This window comes from Gymnodraco acuticeps, unplaced genomic scaffold, assembly GCF_902827175.1.
Source record: "Gymnodraco acuticeps unplaced genomic scaffold, fGymAcu1.1, whole genome shotgun sequence".
NCBI lineage: Eukaryota > Metazoa > Chordata > Actinopteri > Perciformes > Bathydraconidae > Gymnodraco > Gymnodraco acuticeps.
In genome coordinates, this window is record NW_022992232.1 from 882,363 (window position 1) to 899,579 (window position 17,217).

Sequence of the window (17,217 nt, forward strand, 5' to 3'; positions counted from 1 at the left end):
ACGCAGGCCTCTATAGCATCTGGCTGCAGCGTCAACAAAAACACATGGAAAACCATCAGCTCTGCTCATGCACACACACACACACACACTTCGCCACACAAACGCCACACAACATTTTTAAAACCACTAACCCAGCAGCGTGAGCGCTAAATGCATCCTCACTTTATCCGGTACTCACCCAAAAGTACATCATCATGGCAGAAGCAGGACAGGTGTGGGCAGGCTGGGGCGGAGGAGAGGAGAGAGGGCCGAGCGCCGGGGCCAGTCCAACCAGGAGTGTGTGTCAGGAGTGCGTGTCAGGAGTGCGTGTCAGGAGTGTGTGTCAGGAGGAGTCAGAGCGCTTGGATTGAGCTTTACTGCAGCCTGATCCACTGAGCAGCCTCCCTCTCAACTGTTCAAAAGAGCCTGACTTGATGTCTCCTTCTTCTTCTTTCTTCTTCTTTCAAGCAGATTGATCTTCGGTTAATTCTTCAAAAAGAAGTCCCCTTCTTTCCTCTTCTTCTTCTTTTTCTTCTTCTTCTTCTTTTTCTTCTCAGCCAACACAGGAAAAAAGCAGCGAGGAAAAGGAAAAGGAAAGAGAGAGCCGGGGAGGTGTTGTAACCTCTTTTTTCTTTTGACACTCTTCCACTCCACTCACTTGGAGACTCTCCCTCTGTCTCTCTGCTCTCTCTCACTCTCTCTCCCCCCCTGTGCCGTCTCTTATTGGTGAATGTGAAATCAGTCGGTACGGCGCCGAGGCTCAACTAGAGCAGCAGCAGCCTGCGCTTTGACAGCTGCCTCCAGCGTTCCTCCACCGGAGCCGTGTTGCTCTGCATAGAGGAGTGCAGCGAACAAAACTGGGATCCTGCAGACTGGTACTGTAACAATTCACCGTCCCGGGGAGGGAGGGGAAGGGGGGGGGGCGCAGGAAGCTGGGAGTCTTGGTGGAGAGCTCTGCGGGGAGGGTGGGGGGGGAAGTGTGTTGATGATGATGCCGGTGATACCAACAGATTGCTCCTCGCTGTCTGTGACTGAGATGTTTAACTGAAGTTGTGGCAGTTTCAGTTCATTGAACAGGAGAAGACAATAATGAAGGGTGAACACAAACAAAAAAACGGAGAAATTGTAAAAGTGTGCCACAGGCAACTGGGAGAAACTGCCTATTTTCTACTTGTTTTCAAATGCTCAGCTTTACGTGCTGCATTTTTCTTCCACCATTGTTTTATACCACATTAAGCATATTGTCAACAGATATAATATGAAGTTCAAACAAAAACTTCATATTTTTGCTTTCAATAAACCTACAATTCGTTGACATACTACATTTAATTAAAGTCAACGTTTCAGTTTTTTCCAGTTCCATATATTTTTCGTATCAGAGCAGAGGCCAGATGAAGTTAGTGTGAAACACCTTGGTGTGCCAGGCTATATTACATTACATGCTTTAGTGTGTTTTCCATCTGGCGGCTGTAAAAGGGGGAGGGGAAAACAGGCATGGGGAGGAGGGAAGAGGGGGGGGGGGCTTGGCTATCTTCTAGACAGCAGTTACAATGAGCCTGCCTCAGCAATTTTCAAAACATATCATCAATACACGACTGGGAGCTCACGCTTTTAAATATTAACCCTGTGGCTCCGGGGCGGGCTGCTTCCAGTGGTTTTTGCAGCAACCTCTAGTGCTGGATTACGCAATAAAAAGACGTCCTGGGGGATGAGCTAATTTGCTGTAGGATCCGAAAGAACATTTGCCAGCTATAGAGAACATTGTCGTAATGAACAGAGCAGATATATGCAGGTTATGTTACCCATCAGTAATTGCCACATAAGGAGGTTGAGTTAAATTTGCAGCTGGCTTTGAGCGGAATTTATACACGAGGGGCCTCACTCATATGGCGTAACTGTCATGTTGAATTTATCACCCATTCTATCTTTTCCACCGCCTTGGTGAAGTATGAAAGGCATCTGAAGAATTGCAATTAGTAATTTTTGTAAATATTGTGGTGTTTTAGAATAATTGGTTTACTTTTGAAGTGCGCTTCTGATAAATCAACACAAGCTTCATATAAATCTCAGGCCTTCTCACTCAATCACATCACAATCCAGCCTTTCTATTACTCTGAACACACACGCACACACACTTTCTTATTTGTGGCATTACCATGCACATACAAGTCCCCCATATCTTTCTACATGTCCAACAGAACCCAATGGATTTACATTAGCAATCACAGAGTGGGGTAACTGCCCCACTCCTACATCAATCTCTGATGGGAAATAAAAATGAAATGCACTTCTCAGGCAACTCGGATTAAGGATCACGCTTTTTATCAAATACTGAAGTCTATTTCAAGTCCTGCTCATAAATAACTGAAGGGGAGAGAGGGAGGAAAATAAGAAAAGTGTGGAGGCGAAAGAGAGAGACCTGAGGGGAAGGGTCGGGGTGGAGTGGATGTAGACAGAGAGCATCATGGTTAGAAGCTGAGGGCACTTGGGGTTGGAGGGATTAGGGGGGAAACGGTAGGAAATAACAATCTGAGGGCATTTTAGCATCATATAATCCCCACTTCTCCTTTTCTAGAAATCTCCTTCAATTACAGATGGAAAATGGAATTCGGGTTAAGATGGCGTTGCTCGGGTGCAGACCTCGCCTGCTTCCTGTCTCCCCCCCCTCCAGCTGCTTTTTTCTCCCATGCTACCAAGGATGCGAGTGCACGGCTTTCCCTACCATTTAGATTTCCCACCATAGTCTAGACAATCCCAGGAGACTCCGCCATCCATTATAAAAGATGGAGCTTTCAAAGAGTGGAGGAAGTGGAGGGCCTCACACAGAGCGTGTTCTGCCTAAAATGTCCGTCTGTCTCCCGCCCCGCCTCGAAGATCCGTCTTAATATTTCATGATGATCTCACCTTTACAGAGCATCTTCTGTCAGTCTACACTCACATCTCTGTCATCAGAAAGACAATGAACCCCGCTCTCGATACAAATCCCAGTGGACTTCCCCGCTATAGTTATCTCCACCTGTTCAACACACAGCCAAGTCTCAGCTGGTGTGAGTCCATCCTGAGTCTCACAGGTTACTTTCCTCTAATCACACACTTCCCTTTATGGAGTGACCTGTTTTACTACTCGCTGACATGGATCCTCAGCTGCGCTCCTTTTATCTGCCTTCATCAGCTCCACAGGTAGCTATTGACATTTCTATACTAAACGCAGCACATCATGAAAGGAGGCTGCGCGCGGTGATACTGTTTCGCAATACTGCACTGCAGAATTGAATGCTCCGTAAGATCACAGCACGTTAAGAATGTGTGTGGTGATGGAGTTTTACATATTGCATTTCAATTGAATTTTGTATTGCGGTGACAAAAGGTGAACTAGTTAGGCTGTAAAGCTCATTCTGTATAATTGGCACCCAATATAGGGGGGCTCGGTCTCTGTGGGGTGGACCCAGGTTTGAATCCCGCCTAGAACCATTTAACGCCTTTCGTCCCCCCTGTCACAACGTTTCAAAAACCGTCACTTCACTGGTGGCCTGTAAAAAAAACAACTAGTTGCCACTACTGGATACTAAATGGTCCTATGAGCCAGAATATTTAAATATATATGGAGGTTTTTAACTTCAAAAACTCTAATATGATTTACACTGATGGATTTAATGAACAGGCATATGCAGTTTAACATACACTGTGTAAAAGGACATTCTACCAGGTAGTCATTATTAAAATAAGATATATACAGTATATATCTAAAAGGTTTAAAAGTTTTCAGCCCCGCATTTCTTTTTGAAGAATTTATTCTTATTGAGTAACGAGGAGGCCATCAGCTCGCTATCGGTCATAACTCTGCTCTCACCGAGCTAGCTGCCAGCGATCAGGACTGAAGCATTGCTACCTTAAACAGTGGTACAAATTCATTCAACACTGTGACAAAGTGGAGCTTACATTAAGCAGGGTGGCTGGTGACTGACATGTTTTCCCTTTGGGGCTAACCATAGCTCGACAACCCCTGATTTGCTTGCTGCTGCTGAGATGACTGCACATGTGTAAAGTCGCCTCGTCTGCTGGTGATATCAACTCCAGCTCACAGGGGTCCATGTTCCGGCACAGGGAGGACACTCAGTGCTCCACAGTATGAGACTGTTCCTGCCTCCTGTGGAATTTGGCCTGCTCTCAGTGGAATTGAAACTTTCCTGCTGCCACACACGTTATATATTTGTTTTTATATTTCATAAAAACAGCCTAGCAGAAATTGCTTTACTTTGACTTAAAAATATCCTCTTATGCGTTACGTTTTTTTTAATTGCCTTTAGTGTGTTATATAGGCATTGTGCATTTCAATGGTCTGCAAAGGCTCAAATCCCTGTGTTCCCTGCAGAGGGAGTTTCTCTCCCACCCCCCCCTGCCTGAAGCGCCTACATTGGACTATTTTGTTTACTTCAGTAACATCACTATGTAACACCCGCACTTCTATTGGCTAGCACTCCAACACATTGTATGTGATAGGTTAAGGGGAGGGACATCTCAAAGCAGAGGATACATCACAACAGAGCAGGCCAGCTAACCAATCAGAGTAGACTGTGCTCTGGTTTCAAACACAGGGTGAAAAAAAGGCAGGCAGTATGATACAATTAATGAGCTTTTTCAACATTAAAGCATGTACACATGTCACAGTAGATACAAATATGAAACCTGGAAATTAGCATGATAGGGCCCCTTTAATATCAACACATTATGCTAGTGTGGCCTGCACTTCTCCGGCCTAAAAGACAATCTTGCACAGGATAAGCAGGTGTACATTTGAGGTGAATAGGCACAAACTGTGAGATATCTACACCAATGGCCTTTGCCAATTATTTGTTTTTCCAGACGGCTTTATAAGCGACATGGAACATGTATCAGGAATACAGTATCTTGTAGAAATATAGAATATTGGAAGGAACCTAACAATCTGCATAATGTCTTCCCTTAAGACCTAAACTGCACTTTTTTTAATTACATTTGAATTTAGCTCATGTGTGGGCTACAACGACAACCGATAAATTGCGTTGCGTCATCAAGACATCCCGACAGCCAATAAAAAAAGAGAAAACAACAAGAAGACACCATGCTTTCACATATCTCTTTAACTTAGGCATTCTGACATGGAGAGCCTGCATATTTAGCCTTGAACACAGTAATGGTTTGTTTCGTAGCCCTGGAAGACATCATTAAACATCATTTGTAAGCATACATTACACTATACGCAGCAAATCGTCCATCTGGTGATTTTGGAGCTCACTGTCTGGAAAACAATAAATCTATTGTATGGCTCCACGTAAAGAATCCCACTAAAGTAACGCCTCTGTGTAGACATACGTGGAGTATATTAAACATAGCAATGCGTGCAGACTGTATGTAGTGTTAATAATGCAGTGTTTACACCTTGGCATGGAGCAGGCAGCACTGGCCCAGGGCTGTGCAGTAATTAGGGGCGCAGTGTTGGGGGTGTGAAGCTGGCTGTGTGTCGTGCTGATACCACTGCGGGGCGGACCTGGTGTGCTACACAAGGCCACACCCCGAGTCCCAGCAGGAAGTCACACCTTTCACAACGACAGGCGCTGCTCCTGCCTGTGAGCTCTGCGGGTACTCAGCGGTCCTAGACGGGACACCCAGGATGTTAACATGGGGACAGCAGTCTTTAGCACCACAGGAGGCAGGTGTGTGGTCTGCTCACACATTCATATTAACCCTTTGTAGTGGATGGGGCAGGGCAACTATTAGCGCAAGCATACAAATGTGTGTTATACCTGTAGGTGTCTTTTATTCTCTGTCATGGCTTCATTTTATGGATAATACCATGGTTGTTTTATGTTTCTTTTTTCATTTCACTACATTCTATAATTACTTTTGCCCTTGCATATATTTGTTGTCCTCCCCAATTGTCAACATTTGTATTTGATATAAAACATATATGAATAACTTTTCATTCAGAAAAAAAGGGCATACGGTGAGACCTGAGGTGGTAAGTATTTGGAAATCATATTATAAACATTCAATGACATGGACTTGTGGTGAATGTCATAAGGAAAAAAGAAGGAAAATGTTTGACAATGTTGTAACTTGAATTTTGGCACCATTTGTGTAAAACGTGACACGAGAAGATCACAGCAGGAGAGCCAGAGATTGACCTTTAGTCCCCAATTCATCCTACATATCCCATGATGCAATACAGTAAAGCCTTTTGAGAGATCTTTCCTGCCTTGTATATGCCACACAACACATTATACAACAGTAAACTAACACTGATTTGAAATAGTGCGTACTGCCTCTTTAAGAATACAAAAATATATGATTTACATCGTACCAATTCCTAAGACCATGGAGACCCCTTTCAACGATGAAAATATCAGTTTAATTATATTTGTCTTCCTCCACACTCGATATGACTGATAAGAACAGAAAAACAGCAACACTTTCTGTTTAATTGAAAGCCAGATCTCTGTCAGCTGTCATGTTTCTCATTTGTTGCATCCTTCAAAGACTTGTTTACTGGCTACGACACATGTCAGTGAATGCATGCTTGAGTATTTCTTTGAATTCATTAGTGCATATATATAAAGATACACACATATACCTAGTACAGATAGTAGGGAGAGATTCAGTCGCAGCACAGGCATCTTAACAGCCTCTTGCATCTCCATTTGACATTAATTGATAATCAAACAAGCCTTCACATTAGACATTTATGAGATCAGCTGAATTATCTATTTAATGTAACCCAATTATATGCAACCCTTGTGCACCAATCAACAGTAATTCCCGACTCATAAATGACAGCTCCAGTGACATATTTAATCAATAATAAACATTGATGAAAACTTGCGACCCGCTTAGAAGGAGGGTAATTAACGGGAAGAAAAAGTGCTGTGATGAATTTATTTTTTCTTTAGGAAAATGTGCTCTGTGATCCTCGTGGTTTTATGACTCGCACAATAATCTCTTCTCTCGCATCGCAGCACCAGTGAGTGTAGAGCAAACATTCCATTTCCCTTCGACAATTAGTGATAGACGTTTATCATTAATCCTTAAGACGGGCTTCCACTGCTGCCAAGTACAACATTTTTATTTGTTTTAAGTTGTTGCCATGAAGCTACATTTAATTAAAGAGGCCGTATTCTGAAGAAGAAGAAGAAGAAGAAGAAGAAGAAGAAGAAGAAGAAGAAGAAGAAGAAGAAGAAGAAGAAGAAGAAGAAGAAGAAGAGAAGAAGAAGAAGAAAGAAGAAGCATAAGAAGAATAGAGAATTAATAATAATAAGACAGTCCACGACGAATAAGAAGCATCCTCCTCCTCATCCGCCGCATCCTCCTCCTCCTCCGCCGCCTCCGCCTCCTCCCCTCCTCCTCCTCCTCCTCCTCCTCCTCCTCTCCGCCTCCTCCTCCTCCGCCCTCCTCCTCCTCCTCCTCCTCCTCCTACCTCCTCCTCCTCCTCCCCTCCTCCTCATCCTCCTCCTCCTCCGTCCTCCTCCTCTCCTCATCATCCTCCTCTCCTCCTCCTCCTCCTCCGACCCTCCTCCTGCTCCCCTCCTCCTCCCCTCCTCCTCTCCTCCTCCTCCTCTCCTCCCTCCTCCTCCTCCTCCGAAGAAGTTGACGTCAGCGGCTTCATTTGCCTAATCTTCCCTCAGGGAACTTATTCCGGTGTGAACGCGATCTGTACCATGGGGGTACTAAGTGCTGGCACTAAGTGTTGGGCACTAAGTAGGGCAAAGTACTTGGTGTGAAAGCGGCTATTGGACTCCTTTGTTTACATCACTATGTAACACTCGTGCTTCTATTGGATAGTGCTCCAACTCTTTGTACATTAAATGCTAAGGGGAGGGACATTTCCAACACGTTTCTAAGCAGTTGACCAATCATAACATAGCCAGCCAGATAACCAATCAGAGCAGAGCGGGTTCTATTTGAACACAGCAGGTGAAAAGCAAGCCCCAAGGAAGAAAGCAAGCCGTCAAAGCAAATTTGCTTTGTGGCCAAATGGTAGAACTACAAAGACACATCTGTAAATCAAATTTGTTTAGCTAACTCAACTACCAGTACGAACACTTTATTTAAATCATAAGGGTCTTACGGTTGTAAAATGCGCTTAAAGCCAATTCAAGGGTTATTTTCCCTCATATGACTGAGACAAATAAAGATATTCTGATTCTGACGAGAGCAGGAGATCAGAGCGGGGCTTAAGGAAACTCAAGAGAGCATGCTCTATATTGGCCCAGATACGGATACTTTTTGAATCTACAGTCGCTCCATGTTGGACTTCATTCGCCACTGAGCAACTCTAATAGTGTTGAACAGGGCCTTGCATCCAAGGCTGTATCAAGTTCTCTTTTTACATCCAGGGTGAGAAGAGGTGCTGCAGAACACGCAGCACGAATAAAGGCCTTTTCAAACATGAAACATGTAAACATGTCACAGTAGAGGCACAGCATACAAATATGAAACCAGAAAATGAGCATTGTTTGTTCTCTTTAGTAATTTAGCCGGCCTTTTCTTAGTGTACCAGATTAAACTGGGAAGAAACAAATCCAAACACCTAACTTCACCTTTGTTTTTATGGCCGGAGATCACGCATCTTTTGTTTCTCCTCACATGGGACTTTCCTACCTGAAGCCGGAAAGAGATATGAAATAAGACGCTAAAATGTGTCTGGGTTCTGTAGTCTCACATCCATAGCCGAGGACTGTCACATCCTGTATAACTCCAACCAACACATGGCAACAAAGCGGGCATCAAAAGCAGCCTATTAGAGAGGCTGGGGAATTCTGCACCTGAAGCCTGTTTGGGGTTCAGCAGCACTGCATGAAAGTCTTCTGACAACATTGAGGTAAGTGTGCCTGCTGCTCTTACCAGTCTTGTAAAGAGGGGCACTCCCAAATGCCAGAGGTGATCGTTCAGCAGTCCGCTGTACACCACGTTCCCGAAGACAGCAATGTTTCCTGACTTACACAACGTGTTTCCTGCGGGACACAGAGAAAACACAAGCATTGAAACGGACAGGAAGCGGCCAGAGGGGCAATTGTATGCACTCTGAGACAAAAAAAAAAGGCAAATTCAATCAAGGAAAATCATTGCACCGGAAGATAAATAATAGAGAAGGCATCATTGATTGTTATAAATATTGATATCTGAGGTTTATTGACCTTTCATGTAATGTCAGATACATATGTGTAGCTCATATACAATCAATACAGTTACACAACCGAGCACTGCTGATCCAAAACACACTGTGGCTTCCAATATCTAAATGACCAAATGAGGTGTAATATGAAGAAGACATCTCTAGAACCTGTCTGAAAGAAAAATATGTCAAAGTGTCGACTTGTAAGCACTTCATCATAACATAAAAGGCATCAAATAGATGAGGGGAAAAAGGGTTAGAGAAAGAAAATGGTAAATCTTATTTGACACATTTGATCACAATCATACGGAGCCCCCTAGGGGACATGGAGAAGAAAAAATATATATATATGTTTTGCGAGATCTCGCAAAACTTTTTAATTTAGCTCAATGTACTTCCTGAAGTAAACATCAATAATTGGTCACAATCTGCAGCTTGAGGAGGGAGAGGAGTGCTTAGGGACCGTCTACAAACTGCAACGGGGTTTTGCGAGATCTCACAAAGGTTTTGCGATATTTTGTTTTGTTTTTCAAATAAATTTGTTTTTCTTCTCCATGTCCCCTAGGGGCTCCGTACAATCATGATGTTGGTCTCCAACACTTCAGAGTTTTCCATCAATAAGCCACAATTAGTCTAAGACCTTGCCAGCTTTACGAAGGCCCATTTTGGGGTTTTGTCTTGGGCCGCTGTAACAAAATAAGCAACTGTTGCTGCAATGATGAAGGGATATTACAATCATCAACACAGATAAGACCTTGAGAATACCTGATTGGTATTTGGAAAGCTCCTCATTAAATACTTTATCGCCCCCAAGATTGAGCCTCATTACGTTTTTTAAATTGCAGAGCACCGTTGAACCGCCATTTTTGTTGTATCGACAAGGCTATTGTTCCAGTATTTTATTTGTTTCCATTTTCCTTATATCTAGACATGGATGTGTTTTGCATTTGGGTCCCCTGTTACAGTGACCATGTTAGACCTGTTCCTACAACATGTCCCTGGTGTGACAGAAGTACAGTCCAAGATGCCAGATGTCATCATTGATATCCTGCAAGCTTTTTTACTACAGACATCTGTTTATATCCAAAAAACAATGATGGAACATAATAAGGACACATATAATACTTTGAAGTGCAAGTCATGGTTTGCTTTCCTGTCAACGGAAACCTAGGAACCACTTTTACATTTTTGTTGAAATGTTCAAAGTTGTTCAAAAGTCAGGGTGTGAACCGTAAAATAACCTTCATGTTAGTGGAAAAGGGCTACGAATAGTGTTTATTGCACAAATGCTCCCTTTTCTGACCAACATATCGGCTGTAATCTAATCCAAAAAAACAAGTAAGCTGTTTCTCCCTGTTTTTTGTATACATGCAGCTCTCAAACAGCTTCAGTGTGTCGAGCTGCTGGCGTTTATACCGCAAAACTCCTGGGCTTGTTTGTTAAAGGCTTCTTAAACATCAATTAAAAATACAGACATGCATGTATAACTATGTATTTGCTTATCTTAAACCCTTCTTGTAACCACATTGAATACTGTTGTCATATTTCAAGAGTGGATTTCTTGTCATTTTCATTTTGACTGGATCCGAACTCAAGTTACAGTTTAACTTTGGCTCTCAGAGGCTTTCCAAGTCAAATCAAAGGTTACAAAAACATATACAGTATGCTGCACATAAACACAATAACACTGGCATTCTGTCAAGCATACTGCTGTGAAATGCAAAGCTTTCTGTGTACAGCAAGTCGTGTCCACAGCACACAGTTCACCCTCACATAGACACTCTTAATTAGCTCACATGCCACACACATGCATGCCCGTCAAACACACACACGTCCCCAAGAGTGTGATGTAGTGCACGCTGACGTCCCCCTGTATGTGATGAATGCAGCTTATGGAGGAGGCAGCACAGAAACACAGGTCCCCATTGTAATTCCTGCACAAAGGAACGCTGCAAAGGCACACCAGAGGTGGAGTGAAGCAGTGCTGACACGCAGCACATGCATTATTTAAAAACAAAAGTAAAAAATGCCCATTAAAGTGTCAGTGGTGCTTTCGGCAGTGCTGGCTTGGGCGCGGTGTGCGTATTACTGTTATTAATGGGCCAGGCGTGGGGGGCATTGCTTCGGTGTGATTGCTCTGCTGCTATCCGCGGTTCAAGCCTCCCACTTTTTTTTTTCTTCTCCATTTCTTCTGTGTGTGTGGAAGAAGAACAGATGAAGAGCGCGATACAGACGGAGACGGAGAGACGCGGCGAGACCCCGAGTGCACAGTCAATGAGCTCCTACAACTAATATCATTTCACATTATTGAATGCATATTAAGGCAAGAGAGACCTCGTCAGACGAATAGGAGCAGCAGTGCTTATATCAAATTCTGATACGCCGTCACAGCCATGTCTAAAAAATGCCGGGAATGTAGTCAGCACATTGTGAAAATAAGTGCACACCGTTTTTATTTGCAGTTTAAGATCAAGGGGCTATACATTACCGCTACTGACACAGCAGAATGAGGTCATTGTGCATGTTGTAATTACAGCTGCTGCTGCTGCAGCGCAGAGAAAAAAAGAGGGTGTAAACTTTTGATCAAACAGTATTGGAAAATGTTGAATACATCAGTGGGAATAAATAAACGCAACAAAATGATGATTTGGTGTTTGTTATGATCAATTCCAGAGCAGTTGAAATCAATGCAGCGGATGCTATCACTGTTTGCACACACATCCCTGACCTATTCCTCCACCAACCGTTTGGTATGGTATTATTGATGGTGTTTACATGCAGCGAACAGAGCATATCATCAAACTCTCCATGTATGCATGCAGAAAATGTCACATAGAAGAGACAGCTTCATCCCCTTGTAAAGTCTGCAGAGCTGTACAACCGGGCGCTTTGTTATGTATATTTCTTTCTGTATTAAAAATGGATTCGGCTCCATGTTTGCATCCATAGCGTCTAACCTAAAGTGATGACATGTTGCTTATTGGTTCTGGATGAGCTGTTGATAATCTTGGTTTTTTTGGTTGTTAATCCTGCGTTTTTAGGGCCCCCTCTCAGCAGTTGGAGCCGTTCGCTCATCTGCAGACTCGACAGCATTGAGCCCAACCTCTGATGAATTATTAATTGTGTGATTAAAGTGTGCGTGTGATGCTGGTGTGTGTGGCTTCTAAGCAGGGGAATGCAACCTGCAGTCTACTTTGCATTATCTTCCACTTTTTGGGGGGGGAATTTCAGAATAAGGCCTTAACCTGCAGGTATCAAATGATTTAATACCCAAATAATCCGCCATGTAGAGAAGCTGCAAGAGTAGAGGAAGGGAAGGAGATGGTGTTGTTTTATGAAATCAGTGAAGCTTGTTTGATTCTGTCTCTTTTTCCTTGGCTGCAAGTCAGATTTTTTAGTGCAGACATTCATGGAGCTTATTTCAAGGTAGATGCTGTTATTTATATATTTTGTACGATTGATTTTGCTCATACGTTATTCTGGATGACAATATTCAACCTTAAACTTTAGAAGCTTTTAAAGTTTTGAAAAAGGAATGAATAAATACTATACTGCAACACACAAAGTATTTATGTCTATATTTGAGTATTAGATCAATATAATTGAAACAAGCTGTCAGTGTATAGTATGTGTTGTTAAAAATAGGGATAGTATTTTCTATATATGGTTGTTTACATTTTGAAACAATAAAGAATGGCGCAGACTTCTGCAGGAGAATACAGAATGTAACTTGATTTTAGGAAAAGGGGCCGTATTATATTGTCTGGGTTTTGCCTTTCCTGTAAGCGTGTTATATATGTTTTTTTCTTTGCATGCATGTAAATGGTGTGCAAAGTCTAAAATCCCAAAGTTCACACCAGAGGGCATTTCTCTGCCTCTATTGGACTCCTTTGTTTTACTAACACTATTTACTTCTATTGGCTAGCGCTCCAACACATTGTAAGCAATAGGCTAAGGGGCGGGACATCTCTAAGTGGTTGACCAATCACTACAGAGCCAGCCAGCTAACCAATCAGAGCAGACTGGGCCCTGGTTTCAGACAGAGGGTGAAAAGAGGTGCTGCAGCAGGCAGTATGAGAAAAACAAAGACCTTTTGAAACATTGAAGCATGTAAACATGTCACAGGAGAGGCGCACATAAATGTGAACCTGAACATTTGCAAAATAAGGCATCTTTAAACAACTTAATGTTCAGAGAGGCAGATTTGCTTTGAAGAAAATGTTAACGTAAGGACTAAATTGCAAAGCAATTTTATTGGCCAGGATTTTTTAATTATTGCAGATGTATTCAAAATGAACTGGAAGTCAAAGTTTCATCACCATGTACATGTGAAAAACAAATATGACCATTAAAGTTACACAATATTGAAGCAGATAAATGACCCAATTAATTGATTGACAGAATATATTTATGTTAATACTTGATTCAACATCATTTGAACTTAGTGTAGACACTATAGGTGACTGTGGTTATTCATATACATATGTGTGTGTGTGTGTGTGTGTGCTCTCCGGCCCCCTCCCCTGGCTCTGCCTCTGGAGGTGGGTCGCTTTAAGCATTCAAACTCAAGAATGAGCAGCTCATTTCTAGCAACGAGGCACATTGCTGCAATGCAATAAGGGAAAACAACACTTTTAATAATTCAGGCCCTGAGACTGAGAGGGGGGTGGGGGGGGGGGGGGGGGGCTGGGTGTGTACGTGTGTGAGGTGGAGTGGGGGGGTGGGTGGAGGGAAGACGTCTTAAAGTACCGCAGAATGGCTCATTTAGCTCCTGCTACGCATTATTAAAGTTGTATCGAACCCCCCTCCTGGGTCTTTCCCAAAGTTTTTCTTTTTTTGTTCTCATTTTCCTTTCCTCTTTCCCCCAAAGCCTGCGAGGTAACCAATAACAGCTAGCAACATTTATAAACGACACAGTATCCTGCACCTTAGAGGAGGTAAACAATGGTGTAGCTCTTAATTTCTCTTTCTTCCTGCCCTCCCCGCTCACCAGTCCTCCGGTCCGAAATGTGTCAGCGCTTTATCCTGTTTGAGCCGTAACACGGAGAGCCCCTCGCTGTCCAGATTATCTTCTGCCTGAGCTAAACCCACGATGCATAACAAATGTGGGGAATGAACCTCGTATGGAATCAAATGGAGTAATAAAACCGTGTTCTCCGTGGCACTGATTGACGCATGATGGTACTGTTAAGGACGTGTTCAAAGGTACCACAAATTGCCTCTGAGCCTGATGGCAGTTTACCCGGCAAAGAGAGTGGATGAATACAAAATAGAGAAAAGGGATCAAGCTCAAATGCAGATGTGCTTATTATATGTTCTTATCCTGCGGAAATAAAACATCAATGGGTCAATCTGATCAGTAAAAACAACCAGCAGATTCTATTAACTCCAATATGCCCCCCTTTTCTATTTTCCCCTCTAAAGTCACCATCATCCTCATCCCCACTGACACAGTATCATGTATGGATGTATCATGGTGTTTCCGTTCCTAATTGAAGCCTCATGATGTTTACACTGAGTGAAATATTTAACACAACATGGTTTTTTTGGATGCATCACTCCATCAAAGGAACATTTCCCAGATGTTTTGAGCATCATTTGACTCAAAGTCTCTCCTGACATCAGACCAGAGTCAGTAAATATCTAGTTTATAAGAGGTATACACAAAACTAATACTGCACATCCGTCCTAATAGGCTGATAAAAGCTCTAAAATGTCATCAATTATTTCAAATCAGCGTTGGTCAAGCTTTGTACACGGCTGTTATTCTTTGTGAAAACTTGACATTTCAGAGATACCGTGCAAGGTTTTCAGCCGGCAGCAATAAATTATAATTATTATAATTTATGATTACTGCTTACATTGCACAATACAATAAAGGAACAAAAAGTAAAAGGCCTATTAAAACGTCTATTTAGGATATATAAACCATAAACTGCTGCAGAGATCTTAAATCAAAGTCCACTAAGCTCGGGAGACGCAGAGACAGAAGACAGGAGGTCAGGAGAGGTGGGGAAGGCAGAGGATGTCAAGATGCGTTATGATTGGCTGATATATTGGCCTTTTATTATGAGAGATCAGCGTCGTCGAGTCAGTGTTGTTCACTTCTCAAATGATAGATATGAAACTGTCTGAAGACAAATTGACTGTAGTATGTGACACTAATTCATGCAACGTGTTGATCAGAGTCCAGACTAATACTAATATTCAGTAGTTATGTACACAGCACAGTGAGATTTGACCTGCATTTAACCCATGATAGTACTAGGAGCAGTGGGCAGCTATAATACAGCGACTGGGGAGAAGTGTGAGGGGGGGGGGGTGGGTGTCTGTTGCTATGCTTAAGCACCATGGCAGTGCCAAGGAGGTAAACTGTCACCTCACCAAGTACCAGTCCATACTTCTCACTTTGGTCTACTCAGGGACTTGAACCGGCAACCCTCCAGCTCTCAAGCAGAAGTCGGATAGTTAAAGCTCAGTTAAAAGAACATCTCTACACTTTGGGGCTTTGTGTTAATGCAGAGTTTGAATATTGGCGCCACTCCCATGTCTCATGAGGAAAACTATAGTTTGGTATGAAGCTAAGCCATCATCACATTATATTTGGTTTGTTTGAAACATGCTAGCCTTTCCCCCATAATCCAAGTCTTATACTATGCAGACAGGAGTGCAGTCATTTGTATTTGCTCATAGCAAGAACAAAAAAACAACGTGAGACTATTCCTTTAGAGAGGACATGCTCATCTTCAGGATCATATTAGTATTTAGTGCCTCTCCTGTGACATGTCTCCATGCTTTAATGTTCAAAAAGCTCTTAATGTTTCTCATACTGCCTGCTGCAGCACCTCTTTTCACCCTCTGTCTGAAACCAGAGCCCAGTCTGCTCTGATTGGTTAGCTGGCCGGCTCTGTTGTATTTGGTCAACCGCTTAGAGATGTCCCGCCCCTTTGCCTGTCACTACACTGTGATGGAGCGCTACCCAACAGAAGCACACGTGTTATGTAGTGATGTCACTATGTTACAGAAGTAAACAAATGACTTGAATCAAGGCTTTCAGGCCGGGGGAGTGTGTGGGAGAGAAACTTCTTTTGGATTGTAGCCGTTGCAGACCATGTACATGCACACAAACCTATAAACATACTACAGGAAGTTGGAAAAGCCCAAAAAGTGGGGTGTGTTTCAGAGGATTCTATCATCCAAGCATATTGAAAAGCTTAGCAGTGCTTTGCTAGTAACCTTTTTAAGACTCTTATGCTGTGTTAAAGGCATATGGGAAGGATGATAGGAATGGAGAAGATCTCCATGTTAATGACTAGCGAGCGTTTATCCAAGATGGTTGCATGATTATATGTATATGTGAGGATTCAAATATTGAGCATTGACAATATAACACCCTATCAATTAATTTATAGACAGCTTTGTATGATGAGTATTAAAGGGGGATGTCCATATACTCCTATTCTTTATTTATGATCTTTAAGCAGTTCCTCATTATTAAGTGCCACGTTGGATCTATCTTCCAATCGTAATCATGAGTTTCATGTTGACGTTAATACTATTTAAAAGTCGGAAAATTGTAATAACGATAACTCCGTCATGACATGAACATGCCATTAAAGTCAGGATGGAATCTCATGAATACCAATTGACTTTATGGACGTGCAATAGGTCTATTGTAAGCTAGAAAAAACTGAAATGTATTTACCATGACTCATTGAAAACCATGCTCCAGAAACCTGTTAGTACCTGAGTCAAAGTACGTGAAGAAAAAGAAAACACTTTGAGCTTTTGTGCTGTTTTCAGTAGCTGCTAAGAGCTGAGTGTGAAGATAAAATGTAATGCCGACACAGCCCTGACAGTGTTTTTGCATGTCTGGTTGGTTTCGGTGGATTTGAAAAGATAACACAATTGACAAACAGCTTTTGATGCGAGTTGATGAGAGGCCTTGCACATCAAAGCCGTATCAGTGCAGCCACCCAGCTCCCGTCAGACGAACAGTCAGCCAGCTGCTTCGTCTCCCGCCGAGTGTCAGACTCTGACGCTCTTCCTGCTTCTGCCATCCAAAGCTGACTAAAAACAGACCCCGTTTT

At 42.6% G+C, this 17,217-nt stretch overlaps 1 protein-coding gene across 9 annotated transcripts in view; it reads right to left on the bottom strand.

The window, feature by feature from the left end:
• LOC117539835 (RNA binding protein fox-1 homolog 3-like) overlaps positions 1-17,217 on the bottom strand; it is a 440,361-nt gene that overhangs the window by 109,538 nt on the left and 313,606 nt on the right. For all 9 annotated transcript variants that reach the window (XM_034206182.1, XM_034206177.1, XM_034206181.1 and 6 more), the window contains exon 6: positions 8,857-8,966. In XM_034206182.1, the coding sequence (XP_034062073.1) occupies positions 8,857-8,966 (110 nt within the window). The remainder of the gene's footprint in view (positions 1-8,856; positions 8,967-17,217) is intronic.